General features: G+C 46.7%; 1 protein-coding gene across 6 annotated transcripts in view; it reads right to left on the reverse strand.

The window, feature by feature from the left end:
• Positions 1–30: 30 nt before the first annotated feature.
• The window catches only part of LOC115171412 (caskin-2), a 90,243-nt gene continuing 73,565 nt past the window's right edge, over positions 31–16,708 (reverse strand). The window contains exons 9-20 of one of the 6 annotated variants that reach the window (XM_029728202.1): positions 16,475–16,583; positions 13,277–13,362; positions 9,356–9,473; positions 7,168–7,344; positions 6,847–6,924; positions 6,031–6,164; positions 5,756–5,819; positions 5,501–5,607; positions 4,829–5,041; positions 2,779–4,711; positions 2,406–2,688; positions 31–1,923 (exon numbers count right to left, since the gene is read on the reverse strand). In XM_029728202.1, coding sequence (XP_029584062.1) covers positions 1,827–1,923; positions 2,406–2,688; positions 2,779–4,711; positions 4,829–5,041; positions 5,501–5,607; positions 5,756–5,819; positions 6,031–6,164; positions 6,847–6,924; positions 7,168–7,344; positions 9,356–9,473; positions 13,277–13,362; positions 16,475–16,583 — 3,399 coding nt within the window. In that variant the 3' untranslated portion in view covers positions 31–1,826. Of the gene's footprint in view, positions 1,924–2,405; positions 2,689–2,778; positions 4,712–4,828; positions 5,042–5,500; positions 5,608–5,755; positions 5,820–6,030; positions 6,168–6,846; positions 6,925–7,167; positions 7,345–9,355; positions 9,474–13,276; positions 13,372–16,474; positions 16,584–16,708 lie in introns of all 6 variants that reach the window. The other 5 variants (XM_029728201.1, XM_029728204.1, XM_029728203.1 and 2 more) reach the window with 5 other exon arrangements.

Genomic DNA, 16,708 nt, shown 5'->3' on the forward strand with positions numbered 1-16,708 from the left:
TCCAGAAATGAACGAGAGAATTCAACAGGATCAGACTTGAATATTTAATGGTTAACTGTAACCAAATGAAGATTCAGCTGGATGAAAAAACAGAATAACATATATCCACAGACCCATCTTAAATAAGGTGCCTCTTTCACATTCACGCAAGGCTCTCCTTCACCTCACCTCTTCAAAACCACCGTTCCTCCTCCCATAACACAAAGCCAGGTGTGCGTGTTTAATGTGAGAGCAGCTTGAACTGAATAGGTTGGACATTCCTGAGAACGACAGAGATGAAACCCAGGTTACAGCCAGGGATCACATTCACACTGAAACAACACAAACATTTACAGTACAGAGGACACTACACAATCATACAAGTCAGGGTTAATGATTTGAAAGTTGATGAGGAAGACAGAAACACAGCATAGAAGAGTTCATTCTCTCTGCTAGAAGTACGGTAGCATGCCCAAATATGGAACATAGCCATATAATGCTGGGTGGACAGGGAAAAAAACAATTTTTGATAACCATGTAGATAATTAATTTAATTAATGTTACAATAAGGAAGACCAGAACCCCTTAACAATGGTTCTGCATTTTATGGAAATATTGAAAATATCAAAGGAAAATCTGTACAAAGAACTTTGGTTGAATATGATTCTGCTCCCAGATATACCTATAAGTATACAATATACATATTTAGATACTCTAATTTAAATACTAGTTGGACTAATCTACATTAAAATGATGTTTTTTTTCTTTCAAAAATAGTGTACATTATTAATATCTTGCATGTCATCCCTCGGCTGTACAAAGCACGTATAACTCCTTATATTGACAGTGTGGACAGTGACAATAGCTAAATATGCTTTGAAAAGCAAAGGTCTTATTCCCTTTTGTATAAACAATATCATCCAGCACTTTTACATGTTTTACATAGCTTCATAAAACCAGAAATTATATAGCATCTAGTCATTCTGTATTACTAAAGAATGATTACTAAAGATTTTAACAGCACAAACGTACTGGCACCATGCCTTGAGGAGGACACAAACACACTTTCATTGTGGTCAACTTGGTATAAAATGGATAAAATACAAGAGTATTGAAAATATCAACAAGGTCCAATTGAAATGGTCAGACATAGTGAAATACAAAGGTCAAATTACAGATACATCGTCTAATACAAATGGTATTGTATGGTAATATTCTGTCTAGGAATGGTTCCTCTATAGGCCAGTATAAAAACACCACTCCTCCCCATTGTCTCTCTCTACTGCTACAGTGGCCAAACAATGACTTTACACAGAGGTGGATACTGTGAGAAAGAGGGGAAGAAAGGCACACCAACAAGACGAAGAAATAGAGGATGTTGGGTAGAATAAAAAGGACAACGCAGTTTAACTTGTGTTATATGAAACAACCCAATACAACGGTGTACTGGTACAGTATGTTGTCCACCCCTCATGTATCTACAGTCAGTCAGTCAGGCCCTGTGTTGAAACCAACAGGGTTGTTGTGACTGATGGCAATGCACTGTAGAGCAGAGTCAAGTGCTGGTGTTGAAAGGAGAGGAAGTGGCAACATGGAGGCAGGGAGGAGGGAGATGGATACACACTGTTCATTAAAACCATCCCAGTCCATGGCACATCCTACAATGTAGTCCTATATGTTTTCTGTTAGTCTGGTGGTGGGGGTTGGTCTGTAGTTTTAGGGGCGTCGGGGTCGGAGATACCACTTAGGTGGGGTGACCTGCTCCATTCTCCCTCTGAATGTCATTAGTACTTCCTGAGGTGAAGGGTCAAGGGTCAGTGGGCTGGTCAGTGGAGTGGATAGAGGGTTTAGTCCAGCATGGCATCCAGCTGGTCAGCAAGGTCATCAAACATGTTGCCAATGTCATCCAGAATGTTGCCCGCTGACTTCACTGTGTTAGCCCCACTGTCAGGAGGTGGAAAAAGAAGCAGGGTTTAGTCATGGAGATAGATAGAGGAGTCTAGTGCTCAAAAGCCTGTTTCATCAAGGGCAGTGCCATTGAGGACTTTCACCATTTTGAAGTAGTCAAATATGGGTTAAGGAAGGATCACATAATTCCATCCAGGTCATCAGGTGGGACCTGAGCAAACATTCCATACCTGCAAGTGACAGTAAATCACCAATGTTGTCTTTATACCTGTTCAGACAACACACTCCAGCTGCAGTATGCAACCTTTCAGTTTGTTTACCAACTCATTGAAGTAGTAGAAGAAGAAAACGACTACTTCAAAATGGAGATGGTGTCAATGGCACTGCCCATGCTCTCACAGACACCATAATGGGACAGATACAATGTTGCATGAATGCTACTTCAGTTCACATAAACAGTAGAGTGTATATGGCCTGTAAATACAGGAAATGGTGAGGTGTTTATCGTGTTCTCTTACCCGTCAGTGCTGTCCTCCTGGGTGAGTTTTCTCTCCACAGCCTGCAGTGCTGCCTCCAGAGAGGTGCTGGTCTGCTCCAGCCTCTGCTGCTGCACCACCTCTAACCCCGGGCCAGACTCTACCCCTGGGCCTGGGCCGACCACACAGACCTGGGGCTTGCCTGTCTGGGCTGCCTGGCTCTGAAGCCCTGGGGCTGTGGGACACCGGCTGGGTGTGGGTGATGGTGGGGCTGAGAAGGCAAGACTCTGTACCACGTTGACAGTCATAGTGGGCGGCACTATGGCTGTTGGGCAGGAAGCAAAAGCAAAAAAACTCAGAATTGATGATAAAAACAGAAAGACATAATAATGAGCTTCCACGTGTAATAAGTTACCTGTAGCAGCAGCCAGACTGTGTCGGGACGGTTTTGGGGCTGTGATGGGAGGTCCGTGGGAGCTGTGAGGCTTGGGGGAGACGGGGGGTTTGAGGGGTGTGCCTGTCACTGCTAGGTTCTCCAGCCCCTCCAGACTGGCCTCACTGATCCTCAGACTGACCAGACTCACCTCCTCACAGCTCTGGGACTGGGCCCTGCTGCCTGGACTGGAGTCTGACCCTATCTGGCCCTCACTGTCACTGGTGGGAGAGCTGCCAGCATGGTCTTTAGGCTTGTATCTCCGCTTCACAGTGTCTGACTCCTTCAGGTTAAACTCAGGCACCTCCAGGGCTGTCTTGGTGGGCCGGTTCTTGTCTGCCGGGATCTCCACAGTGCTCTCGGCCCTGGGCGGCCCTCCCACCTTGGGCCTCTGCTTGATGGTGAGGTTGCCCTCCTCAGCGAAGGGGATACACTCGCTGGAGCTATTGTGAGGGGATGAGGAGCCATCTAACCCCGGTCCCTTAGGTTCCTCCTCCTCAGAGTCTGACTTCACCCCTCGCTCTGGGTCTAGGTAATGGTCTGGGATGTCGGTCTGGGCTGGAACACATTCACTCTGCACCCTCCTCCTCATCCCTGCGGAGGCCTCTCTGGGCTCCAGTCCTGAGGGGGTGAGGCTGGGGAGGAGAGGCTCTGGTTGGAGGAGGTCCAGCCTGGGCCTGGACAGGCTCTTCCCCTCAGTGGAGGCCTCCAGACAGGCTGCGATGCTCCTCACGCTCCCTGGGCTGTCTGTCTCCACCCCCCCAGGAGAGGGCGCCATATTCTCAGTGGACCCAATGCTGGGGCTGCTGCTCACCGAACTCAGTCTCTTGGGTGGGGCTGGAGGGGGACCCTTTTTACGAGCGCGCACGGCAAAGGACTGGCTACGCCCCACAGTGCCGTACTTTACGGGTGAGGTCTGCATGCCTGCCAGCTGGCTGCGTCCAGGCCGGCGGGTCAGGGTGGCGTAGGACTCTAGGGTGCTAGAGGGCGGAGCCAGGTCGTCATCCTCTTCGTCTGGTTCGCCGTCTGACAGGGCATAGCGTGTCAGGCTCTGGCTGCGCTTCTTAGGCGGGGCCAGGGTCATGGCGTGGTATATGTGTGCCAAGGGCTTGGTGGGCGAGCCGTGGCCCAGGTCGGTGCTGCCACAGTGGGAGTGGAGGTAGCTGAAGCCCCTCTGGCCCGGGGAGCCCTGGGGAGAGGAGCCTAGGGAGTGAGACCCAGGGCCTTTAGGCTTGGCTGGGATGGCTGGGTACTTGAACACGGTGGCTGCCCCCAGGGGGACCTGCTTGGGCAGCTGTTGCTGTAGTATGGACCTCTGGTCCCAGCCTTCTGGAATGTTCCTCTCCTTGGCAGGGCTGCTGTCAGCACTAAGGCTGGTGGAGGTGCTGCAGCTGCCTAGGCTCTCCTGTGAGCGGCTGTGGGGAGTGATGGAGGCCGTGGGGGGGTCCTGGGAGCGCCCTGAGCCCCTGGACCGGGCGTCGATGCTCTCTTGGCTCCGAGACATGCCCACGGCACTCTTGATGGCCAGGCCCTCCTGGTAGTGGCTGGACATGGCTGTCTGCAGCTCAGCGCTCAGCTCGCTGTCCTGGAAGGTCAGCATCTTGGGGGTGTGGGGCGAGGGGCAGTCGGAGGCGCTGTCAGGGGGCTCGATGGTGACCAGGTGAAGGGCTCCAGGGGGCTTGCGGCGCAACGTGCCCTGGCCAGATTCTGCAGCCAGGATGGCCCTCTGGATGTCACACAGCTTCTTCACAGCCAGCATCATCTTCTTCTGGTGGCCCAGCTTGGTGATGCCTATCTCCTGCAGATCCTCCCAGGTCAGGTCCCGTACGATGCTGATGGAGTCATAGCCGTTCTCTGACAGCTTCCTTTGGTACTGAGGCAGGCCTATGGTACTCAGCCACTCCCCCAGGTCTGCCTGGAGTAGGAGAACAGTCAGACCTACACAGTTGAAACCTTTATGAAAGTAATGTAAAACCTGACCTGCACACAAAAGCAGACAGACAGACAGACACATGCATCAGTAAGACCTTACCGGGATGTATTCAGGCAGCCACTCTGGGATGCTGAGGTTTCCTATCTCGATTGAGATCTTCTTGCGGTGGCCTGGCTTGGTGACGCCGATGGCCGTCAGGTCCTCTGGGGTCATCCTGCTGATGGTGGGGACGTCGTAGCCGGCCGTGATGAAGTTCCCAGTGTACTGCTCCAACTGGAAGTCACTCAGCCACTGGTAGATGGCCTCTGCATCCTACACCAGAGGGGAAGGGTTGACTATCACATTGACATCAATTACTGGCCTATTCACTGTCCTCCTTTCTTTTAATAGATACATTTATTTCACTGTGGCATACAGAGTACTCAGAAAAATACAATCATGAGTTGTAATGTGTGGCAAACATGGACAATATTTCCTGTCCTGTGTCTGTCCTGTCCTGCGTCTGTCCTGTCCTGCGTCTGTCCTGTCCTGCGTCTGTCCTGTCCTGCGTCTGTCCTGTCCTGCGTCTGTCCTGTCCTGCGCCTGTCCTGTGTCTGTCCTGTGTCTGTCCTGTCCTGTGTCTGTCCTGTGTCTGTCCTGTCCTGTGTCTGTCCTGTGTCTGTCCTGTGCCTGTCCTGTGCCTGTCCTGTGTCTGTCCTGTCCTGTCCTGTGTCTGTCCTGTCCTGTGTCTGTGCTGTCCTGTGTCTGTGCTGTCCTGTGTCTGAGTCTCACCTTGCCCTCCAGTAGCTGCTGAGGACGTACAAACTGTGGGGAGACAAACTGCTGTTCCCCTGGTCTCTGTATGTTCACCATCGGCCTCCGAGGAGCACCCAGAACCACTAGACAAGAAAACACACACTGGAGAGTTAAATGAATGGTGTTCAGGATGTTTTCTACCAATAAGCGCAAATCAAACTAGAAAGGTGAAGTTTCAGGAGAAATGTTGTGGTATGTAACAGTAATGAGAGAAAGGGCTGGTATTCCTACCTGCAGTCAGGTCAGGCTGTTTATTGGGGACTGGTTGCCCTGAGTCACCAGCAGAGGGCGCTGGCTGCACATCAAAACAGAGCACAAGACAAGTTACAGAGAGCACAGGAATAAACAATCTGTTGACTGGCACTACATATGAAGACAGTAAATCACAATATTACATTTCCTCTGTTCATAGCTGTGAGTAAGGTTTGCAATTATTTTAGCATTGTTATCTATCTCAGTAAAACTAGCCAGGATAAATAAAGCTGAAATAACAATTGGTCCAGTACTTTGGCTGTGTCTGGGAGTGCGGTGGTCTGCTGGTGTTGTCCGTTGGGGGCAGTGTTACTCTCTGTGCTCTGTCCACTCCCAGCACTACGGGTGCTGCCCACACTGCCAGTACTCCCTACACTGTTCCTGTCACCTGCTAGATAGGACCACAGGAGAGGAGAGGGAGAAGAGAAAGAGAGAGATAGAAGTGAGGGACGTTAAAGACAACCGTGGTGGCTGGACAGCGAGAGGGAGAGCAAAATGAGGTACCTCCCCTCTGTGTCCTTCCAGAGCTCACGTCAACACAGTCACACACACATCCACATGATTCTAACTGAAGCTGGCAGAGGATGGCAGAGGTTGGGGCTGTGGACCCTGTCACTGAGCCAGGAAAGTCATAACAGATCAGGGGGTGGCACAGGCCAGGACGTAATTTGCTGCCATACGAAGCCAAGGGAGATGGTTGCATGGTGGAGCGGAGCTGCAGGCATAGAGCAACAGCAGCCAAGGGTACAGAACTACAGAACTACAGGGGTAAACTATAACTACAGTCCTGCAGTAGGACAGATGAAAGGTCATCCACAATGGAAAATTCCTACAGCGGAGTACACAGGGCACCCATTAAGCTTGCAGTGTCCTGTAGACTGTCGGAATTGTCACTTTTTTTGGTCACTGGAACAGAGGTTTCCTGGTGGTCCCATCTTGTGGCAGCAGGGAGAACAGCAGGAGCTATGGGAAGCTCAGTTTGAAGCTGGCACATGACAAAGGTAGAGCATGGGGACAGGGGACAGAGACAGCCAGCTATTGTCATGGGGGGACAGTGGAGGGACTCTTACCCGCGGTGTGTGAGTTTCTGAGCACCCAGATGTCCTCCAGGGGACAACCAGGCTGAGAGAGGCTGCTGGGAGGCCGACCTATCAGACATAACAACACTGTTGGGCCATGGGGGTACCATGGTCTACGGAGCAGCACTGGGGATTGGCTGGGCCTGAACATGAGAGGGGTTTAGAGGGGGCGAACATTGGTGTCCTTGTGCCCTCACCACGGTTCACAGTGGTAGGGAAGTTGTCTGGCTGGTTAGGGGGCTGAGTACTGTATACCTGTTTCGATGTGCGTCTGTCCTCTGAGTGCATGTATAAGGGTGTGTGTGTATATACCTGGGTTGGCGCTGAGGCCGATGGCGTGGGGGAGGGCCAGGTGGGGATTGTTGGGGGTGTACAGTGTGTAGGAGTCGTCGGTCTGGGGGGCTGAGCTCAGGCTGGAGGAGAGGGGGGCTCTGGAGAGGAGCTGGTGGCGCTGGGTGGGCAGAGAGGCGTGCCGGGACAGGGTGCCCCCTACAGGGTCAAACAGGTAGGACACACAGACAGAGAGGAGGTTAACGCAAGCTGATGGTTAGAGGTGGACATTACATGGTATGGATGGAGAGATGCTGAGAGAAGAGGAGGAGGAAGAGAGAAAAATAGGAGCAAGGGATGGATTGGAAGCATGAGGGATTAGTCCAACCAAGGTAGTCTGGGAAATGGGGTGTTCTCTGGAGGGGCCAACCTGTAATGAAGAGGGGCCACCACTGCTCTTCCAATGCAGTGATGTGTAGCGATACAACCTATCAGTGTGTGTGTGTGTGTGTGTGTGTGTGTGTGTGTGTGTGTGTGTGTGGAGCAAAGAGAGAAACAGTTCATTCAGAAAGTATTCATACCCCTTGACTTATTCTACATTTTGTTGTGTCACAGCCTAAATTCAAAATTGATTCAATAGATTTTTTTTATCTCACTCATCTATATACAATACCCCATAATGACAAAGTGAAAAAAATATATATATTTTTGTATATATTTTTTTGTAGTACATTTTTGCAAATGTATTGAAAATGAAATACAGAAATATCTAATTTACATAAATATTCACACCCCTGAGTCAATACATGTTAGAATCACCTTTAGCAGTGATTACAGCTGTGAGTCTTTCTAGGTAAGTCTCTAAGAGCTGTGCACACCTGGATTGTACAAAATTCTTCATGCTCTGTCAAGTCGGTTGTTGATCATTGCTAGACAGCCATTGTCATACCTTACCATAGATTGTCAAGACAATTTAAGTCCCAACTGTAACTAGGTCACTCAATGTCTGCTTTAATTTTTAACACCCAACTACCAATAGGTTCTCTTCTTTGCGAGGCACAGGAAAACCTCCCTGGTCTTTGTGGTTGCATCTGTGTTTGATATTCACTACTTGACTGAGGGACCTTACAGATAATTGTATGTGTTGGGTACAAAGACGTGGTTATCATAAAAAAAATCATGTTAACAGTATTATTGAACCCAGAGTGAGTCCATGCAACTTATTATGTGTGACTTGTTAAGCACATTTTTACATCTGTACTTATTTAGGCTTGCCATAACAAAAAGGGTTCAATACATTTCAGCTTTTCATTTTCTATGAATGTGTAAAAACAAAATTCCACTTTGACATTATGGGGTATTGTGTGTAGATCAGTGACACAACATTTCAATGTAATAATTTTTTAATTCAGGCTGTAACAAAAAAATGTGGAAAAAGTAACAGGGTGTGAATACTTTCTGAAGGTACAGTAGGTGCAGAGGGAGAATTTAAGAAGGGTCTCCCGTTCCCCTGATCTTTTGTTGTGGTGACAGATTTGCAGAGAAGACAGAAACCTGTCATTTTTCTCTGACTGCAGTGTTGAGCTGCTCCCTGTTCTGTCAAAGCTGCTCCATGAGTGTCACCACGTCAACCTATTCACTCAGGGATTTCTCCCTCTAGTGCACATCAAAGAGGTGGTGTGGGGAGGATTATCTTCTTCTGTGGTGTTAGGTAGGTAACTGACACCTTCTGTTAATCTAACCGGTATTAGAGGTAGACTGCGTGGGTAAGGGTGGGAATTTTTACATAATGTACAATAGCAGATAACTCATGCAGTTCCAAGCCATTTCCATTTCCCTTTCCATTTCTGACTTAATCCTGCATTGTGAGTGTGCTGACTTGTCTGGGAGATGAGTGAGTTAGTGAGTGTGTGAGTGAGTGTGTGTGAGTGAGTGAGTGTGTGAGTGAGTGTGTGTGAGTGAGTGTGTGTGTGTGAGTGAGTGTGTGTGAGTGAGTGAGTGAGTGTGTGAGTGAGTGAGTGTGTGTGAGTGAGTGTGTCTGTGTTGATGTTCCGACATGCCGGCAGCTGACTCAACAAGCTACGAATCCTCCGTTTGCTGCGGGTGCCACGGTTACGCCATGTCAGAGGGCTCTCTCTCTTTGCCCATTGCTTTCAGATGGGAGTGGGGAATGGCTAATGATTACACTGAACTTATAGGGTGTGTGTGTGTGTGTGTGTGTGTGACTGACCTGAGCGTCTGCTGATGACCTCTACAATGTTTGGGGGGAAGTAGCCCACCCGGTCGGTGCCCCTCTGGCTGTCGTGGATGTGCCCCTTCCAGCGCCCGTCCATGTGCTGCTCTAGGACCTGCCAGGCAGCCAATCAAAACAAACATTAAGACAGGTCTAAACCAATCCGATGGCTATTACTACCCAGTGTCTCTCCATATTGAGGCAGGTAGGTCTGTGAGATTGTATAACACCGTGGTGTTATTTCCACTGTTTATGTACGTGTGTAGGAGAGTACCTGACCTGAAGTGTGCAGTTCTGGGACAAAGACAGAAAGTACATGTTCCAACTTGAAACACATTCTACGTGTTAACAACTTCATCTGTGTATCTATGTCTCTGTATGGTTTGTTTTCATAATGTCAAAGATGTTTTACATAAGTTGGGAGGGTGAAACAAAAGCAGCGCCACAGCCCTGAGATCAACTGTAGTACAATAACAAACCAAAAGAGAGAGAACCAAAAGGTCAAGCACATAAACAGATGAAGACAGTAGTCATGTGTTTCTGATCATGTTCCATTTGTCCACATGAGCTGCTAAAACCCAGGCCATTGTCTCTGCTCCCTAATTTAGCAGCCTACATATTTTTCTAAAGGCCTAAACTAGCTAAAGGCACATGTGCGTGGGATTTATTTTACTATGCATTGTTTTCAATGATAAAAACCCTGTAGGCTCTGACGCCTCGCTCATCTAGAACGTCTCTATTTTTGCTTTTTATCGCTGGCGCTGTAGTCACACAAAATTAAATATTTGTTTGTAATTATTCACTTTTTTACTAGCTCATTTGAAATGGAAGATGTAGCTAAGATTTGAGGCTTTACCATACATGCTAAATTAGACCAATTCATCCACTTACGGAAACACAACATCGCTATCAGCCTGTCCAATCCTCCTCACCTGCCTCGCTCCGCCCAACCACTTTTTGCGCTTTGGTTCGGCACCGGTCTCCACTAAGATGTCAGCTAACCTTTTGCCTAGTATCTAACGTGTACATGTGTGTGTGAGGTGTGGAAAGGCTAGTTGATGGGTGAGGTGGATGGCCTGAGGGCAAGGTTTATGAATTGTTTCTCTCTGGCATTGAAGCAGCAGAATAGGCTGACACACTCCCAAGAAGAAAAACAGGCCAGGGTTCATGAGACGATGTGTATGTGTGAGACAGTAGTAGTAGTAGTAGTAGTAGTAGTAGAGTCATTGCTGAGAGGGAGTGATGGATGAATACCAGGGCCTGTCCCTACCCGTGTCTCTCTCTCTCTCCGGGCTCAAAGAGAGCCATCCTTCAGATATAGGGGCTCACTGTACTCTCTCCCTATAAACTAGTTCCCCCTCTGGAATATGGATAGTGAGGTTCACCTGTTGTGTACTATACCCTTAAGGACCTACTGGGCTTTAAACTGATAGAGGACATGTACATCAGGTTCAGTACAGTGAACTGATAGAGGACATGTACATCAGGTTCAGTACAGTGAACTGATAGAGGACATGTACATCAGGTTCAGTACAGTGAACTGATAGAGGACATGTACATCAGGTTCAGTACAGTGAACTGATAGAGGACATGTACATCAGGTTCAGTACAGTGAACTGATAGAGGACATGTACATCAGGTTCAGTACAGTGAACTGATAGAGGACATGTACATCGGGTTCAGTACAGTGAACTGATAGATGACATGTACATCAGGTTCAGTACAGTGAACTGATAGAGGACATGTACATCAGGTTCAGTACAGTGAACTGATAGATGACATGTACATCAGGTTCAGTACAGTGAACTGATAGAGGACATGTACATCAGGTTCAGTACAGTGAACTGATAGAGGACATGTACATCAGGTTCAGTACAGTGAACTGATAGAGGACATGTACATCAGGTTCAGTACAGTGAACTGATAGAGGACATGTACATCAGGTTCAGTACAGTGAACTGATAGATGACATGTACATCAGGTTCAGTACAGTGAACTGATAGAGGACATGTACATCAGGTTCAGTACAGTGAACTGATAGAGGACATGTACATCAGGTTCAGTACAGTGAACTGATAGAGGACATGTACATCAGGTTCAGTACAGTGAACTGATAGAGGACATGTACATCAGGTTCAGTACAGTGAACTGATAGAGGACATGTACATCAGGTTCAGTACAGTGAACTGATAGAGGACATGTACATCAGGTTCAGTACAGTGAACTGATAGAGGACATGTACATCAGGTTCAGTACAGTGAACTGATAGAGGACATGTACATCAGGTTCAGTACAGTGAACTGATAGATGACATGTACATCAGGTTCAGTACAGTGAACTGATAGAGGACATGTACATCAGGTTCAGTACAGTGAACTGATAGAGGACATGTACATCAGGTTCAGTACAGTGAACTGATAGAGGACATGTACATCGGGTTCAGTACAGTGAACTGATAGATGACATGTACATCAGGTTCAGTACAGTGAACTGATAGAGGACATGTACATCGGGTTCAGTACAGTGAACTGATAGAGGACATGTACATCAGGTTCAGTACAGTGAACTGATAGATTACATGTACATCGGGTTCAGTACAGTGAACTGATAGAGGACATGTACATCAGGTTCAGTACAGTGAACTGATAGAGGACATGTACATCGGGTTCAGTACAGTGAACTGATAGAGGACATGTACATCAGGTTCAGTACAGTGAACTGATAGAGGACATGTACATCGGGTTCAGTACAGTGAACTGATAGAGGACATGTACATCAGGTTCAGTACAGTGAACTGATAGAGGACATGTACATCGGGTTCAGTACAGTGAACTGATAGAGGACATGTACATCAGGTTCAGTACAGTGAACTGATAGATTACATGTACATCGGGTTCAGTACAGTGAACTGATAGAGGACATGTACATCAGGTTCAGTACAGTGAACTGATAGAGGACATGTACATCGGGTTCAGTACAGTGAACTGATAGAGGACATGTACATCAGGTTCAGTACAGTGAGCTGATAGATGACAGGTTTTCAAACAGTCCTATAGTCCAGTGGTTTTCAAACCGTCCTACAGTCCAGCGGTTTTCAAACCGTCCTACAGTCCAGTGGTTTCCAAACCGTCCTACAGTCCAGTGGTTTTCAAACCGTCCTACAGTCCAGTGGTTTTCAAACTGTCCTACAGTCCAGTGGTTTCCAAACCGTCCTACAGTCCAGTGGTTTTCAAACCGTCCTACAGTCCAGTGGTTTTCAAACCGTCCTACAGTCCAGTGGTTTTCAAACCGTCCTACAGTCCAGTGGTTTTCAAACCGTCCTACAGTCCAGTGGTTTCCAAACCGTCCTACAGTCCAGTGGTTTCCAAACCGTCCTACAGTCCAGTGGTTTCCAAACCGTCCTACAGTCCAGTGGTTTCCAAACCGTCCTACAGTCCAGCGGTTTTCAAACCGTCCTATAGTCCAGTGGTTTTCAAACCTATCCTCGGGGACCCGCAGACTTTTCACAATTTAGTTGTAGCCCTGAACTAGTTTACCAGAGTCACCTATTCATGGGCTTGATGATTAGCTGACGTGTTGAATCAGGTGTGCTAGCTGTGGAATAGTTCAACTACATGGAACAGCTGAAACCCCATGCTGTAGTCCACACATATCTACATACTGTGTCTACTGAATACACATGAAGCCACCCGCACATAAACACTGCCAGCCTGTCTCCCTGCCTGCTACTAAAACACCTGTTAGAGAGGATGAGCCTGACAGTTCACAGGGAAAACACACCTGTCCTAACAGACAACATGGGGGCACAGTGAGTGTGGGAACAACACGGCAATGCCAGCTGAGGCACATAAATAAAGAGAGGTAGGTGTGTGTGTGTGTGTGTGTGTGTGTGTGTGTGTGTGTGTTCCTGCTGCCTACCATGATGACATCCCCGGCCCGGATGTTGAGAGCGGTGGGGTCGTGGATGTTCCAGTAGTCTTTCAGAGCTCTCACCTGCAGGACACCTGTAGCATCTGTGTGTGAGAAAGACAGAGGGGAGAAAGAGTGGGAGAGAGAGGGGGACAGAGAGAGGAAAGAGAGAGAGGAGAAAGAGAGACACACACAAAGTTAGTTCAGGGAATTGGTATGAACGAAGGCAGGAAGAAAATACAGCCCAATGATTGATACATACTGACATGTACACCATTTACAAATCACCTTAAGGGGATATACCCAGACGCCGCTACAATCCCAATGCCTGTTGTTTTTTTATTAGTCACATCCGGCACTGGTATGGAATGCAGTGACATCAGAGAGCAGAGTCAGTCAGTGCTGTATTCAGCCTCTGACTGGTTGGTACACATCAATAATTAATCCATGACGAGGAGGTGTGGTGGCTGATTGTGTTCTATTCCTCTGTTATTCACTCTGCTCTGAACACAGAGAAAACTGGATCATAACAGGAAGTCTCTCTCCACAGCCTCCATGTTTGAAGCAGCAGTCTGCTGACTGAGGAACACAAGTGCTCATTATGGCCTGAGTTCCCAGGCTGCGAGAACCAGATCAAAGACCCAGGCCTGCTGGATTACAGAGGAGATAGCACAAACAACAGAGGTCCAAAACACAGTCTCATGCATGCGCACGTACACAGGGGTGGCACGCAACAATCACACACAAACAAACAAACGCATAGGTCACACACGCACGCACACACACCTAGTATTTTGGTTGTGTGTGCGCTGTGTGTGTGTGTGTGTGTGAGAGCTGATAGGGTTATGTAACCTGTACTCCATGAGGTTATACACAGCTGCTTGGTGAATTACAGCTTAGAGCATTTCATATCCCTCAGTCTCTCCTCTGGGCCTCTCTCGCTATAGGAACGTCTGCACTGGCTCTGTCTCAGTCTGTCTCCTCTCCCAACACACACACCTCTGAACACTCTGTCCTGCAGAACTCAAACTGCAAAAGAATGCAAGAGTCGCTTCACTACACAAAAGCACAAAGAAAGAAATCCGCTGCCAGGAATCTATGCTGACATTTTTGCAAATTTTTGCGGCTAAATAGATTTTTTTAACACACAAATACATTTAGGAACACAATAAAAGATTGAGGAAGAGCGTTTTTATGATAAGAAATGACTAAAAGTGAAAGAATAAAATGTTTTTGTGGTGTTCCATGCTCAAGCAAGTAGAATGTCCCGTCAAATATTTTAGTCACTTAGGGGAGACAAAAATGTTCAGCTGCCCCTTTAACTTCTCTAGGGCAGGAGGCAGTATTTTGACATCCGGATGAAAAGTGTGCCCGTAGTAAACTGCCTGCTACCCAGACCTAGAATGTAGGATATGCATATTATTAGTAGATTTGGATAGAAAACACTCTGAAGTTTCTAAAACTGTTTGAATGATGTCTGTGAGTATAACAAAACTCATATGGCAGGCAAACACCTGAGAAAAATCCAACCAAGAAGTGGGAAATCTGAGGCTGTAGTTTTTTCAAGTGATTGCCTATCTAACACACAGTGACTTTGGGTTCATTTTGCACTTCCTAAGGCTTCCACTAGATGTCAACAGTCTTTAGAAAGTTGTTTGAGGCTTCTATGGTGAACAGAGAGCAAACAAAGGAAGTTGGAAGTTGTTGACTCAGGAAAGGACATGACTTCATTGGCGCGCGTTCATGTGAGATGTAGCTGTGTTCCATTACATTTTTCAAGACATTGGAATCGTCCGGTTGGAATATTATTGAAGTTTTATGTTACAAAGGCCCTAAAGATTGATGCTATACATCGTTTGACATGTTTCTACGAATGTAAATATAACTTTTTTTCACTTTTCGTCGTGAAATTTTCTGCGTGCTTCCTACATTTGGAGTAGCTTACTGAACGTGCTAACATCAAGGAGGTATTTGGACATAAATTATGGACTTTATCGAACAAAACAACATTTATTGTGGACCTGGGATTCCTGGGAGTGCATTCTGATGAAGATCATCAAAGGTAAGTGAATATTTATAATGCTATTTATGATTTTAGGTATTGCCTGCTGTTGTTTTCTGAGCGCCATACTCAGATTATTGCAGTGTGCTTTCCCCGTGAAGCTTTTTTGAAATCTGTCACAGCGGTTGCATTAAGGAGATGTTTATCTATAATTCTTTGAATAACAGTAATATTTTATCAACGTTTATGATGAGTATTTCTATAAATTGATGTGCTCATTCACCGGAAGTTTTTGAAGGAAAAACATTTCTGAACATTACGGGCCAATGTTAAATGGGTTTTTTGGATATAAATATGAACTTTATCGAGCAAAACATACATGTATTGTGTAACATGAAGTCCTATGAGTGCCATCTGATGAAGATCATCAAAGGTTAGTGCTTAATTTTAGCTATATTTCTGGTTTTTGTGACGCCTCTCCTTCGTTGGAAAATGGCTGTGGCTTTTATTTTTTAGGCGCTGTCCTAACATAATCTAATGTTTTTCTTTCGCCGTAAAGCCTTTTTGAAATCGGACAATATGGTTGAATTAACGAGAGTCTTATCTATAAAATGGTGTATAATACTTGTATGTGTGAGAAATTTGAATTATGAGATTTTTGTCGTTTTGAATTTGCCGCCCTGCTATTTCACTGGCTGTTGAATAGTGTGTCCCGCAGGTGGGACGGTCACGTCCCAGCTACCCCAGAGAGGTTAAGGGTAACAGTGAGACTGGCATGTCTGTCTGGGAAAGATGAGATTCTCCCATGTCTCTTCACTAGCAGTTGAGTTGAGCGAGCTCAAACAAGCTAACATGAAAAACAACCTAGCATGTGAACAAAATGATATCCATAGCCAAGAAACACAAGGTCAAAGTCACTCAAGTAGACTCTATGGCTACACACTTCTAAAACAGCCAACATACTTTGAAAAGAACTACAGCAGCAATTTATATGCTATAAATCAAAACTCATACTTGACTTTTTCAGTTTGTGAGTAAAATGGTTGCACTGTCGAGCCCTGGTTCAAGGACAATAAAGCAGGCGGAAAACACAGAATGAGAGGTAAAGACTGCCAAAGAATGATACTTCATGGAATAATGTCTTCATTTGTTAACAACTATCTCCTGTCCCAGTGTATTCCAGTGGTGAGCGGTGCTCTGTTCACCTCGTAGGAGCTGCTTGATGTCCTTGCTGGCGTGAGAGGTGGTGAACTGGTTCACGATGTCCAGGGCTGTCTGGTTGTACGTGTTACGGATGTTCACGTCTATACCAGCCTGTCAAAACCACACACAACGTTATTGTCAATCAGATGTGCACTGAAACACAGCAACACATTCAACATCAATGTTCTCAAGTCTAACGCAGTCAACGGCAATGTACTGTACAGCCTATTCAATAA

Source organism: Salmo trutta, chromosome 32, assembly GCF_901001165.1.
Source record: "Salmo trutta chromosome 32, fSalTru1.1, whole genome shotgun sequence".
In the NCBI taxonomy this organism is placed as follows: Eukaryota; Metazoa; Chordata; class Actinopteri; order Salmoniformes; family Salmonidae; genus Salmo; species Salmo trutta.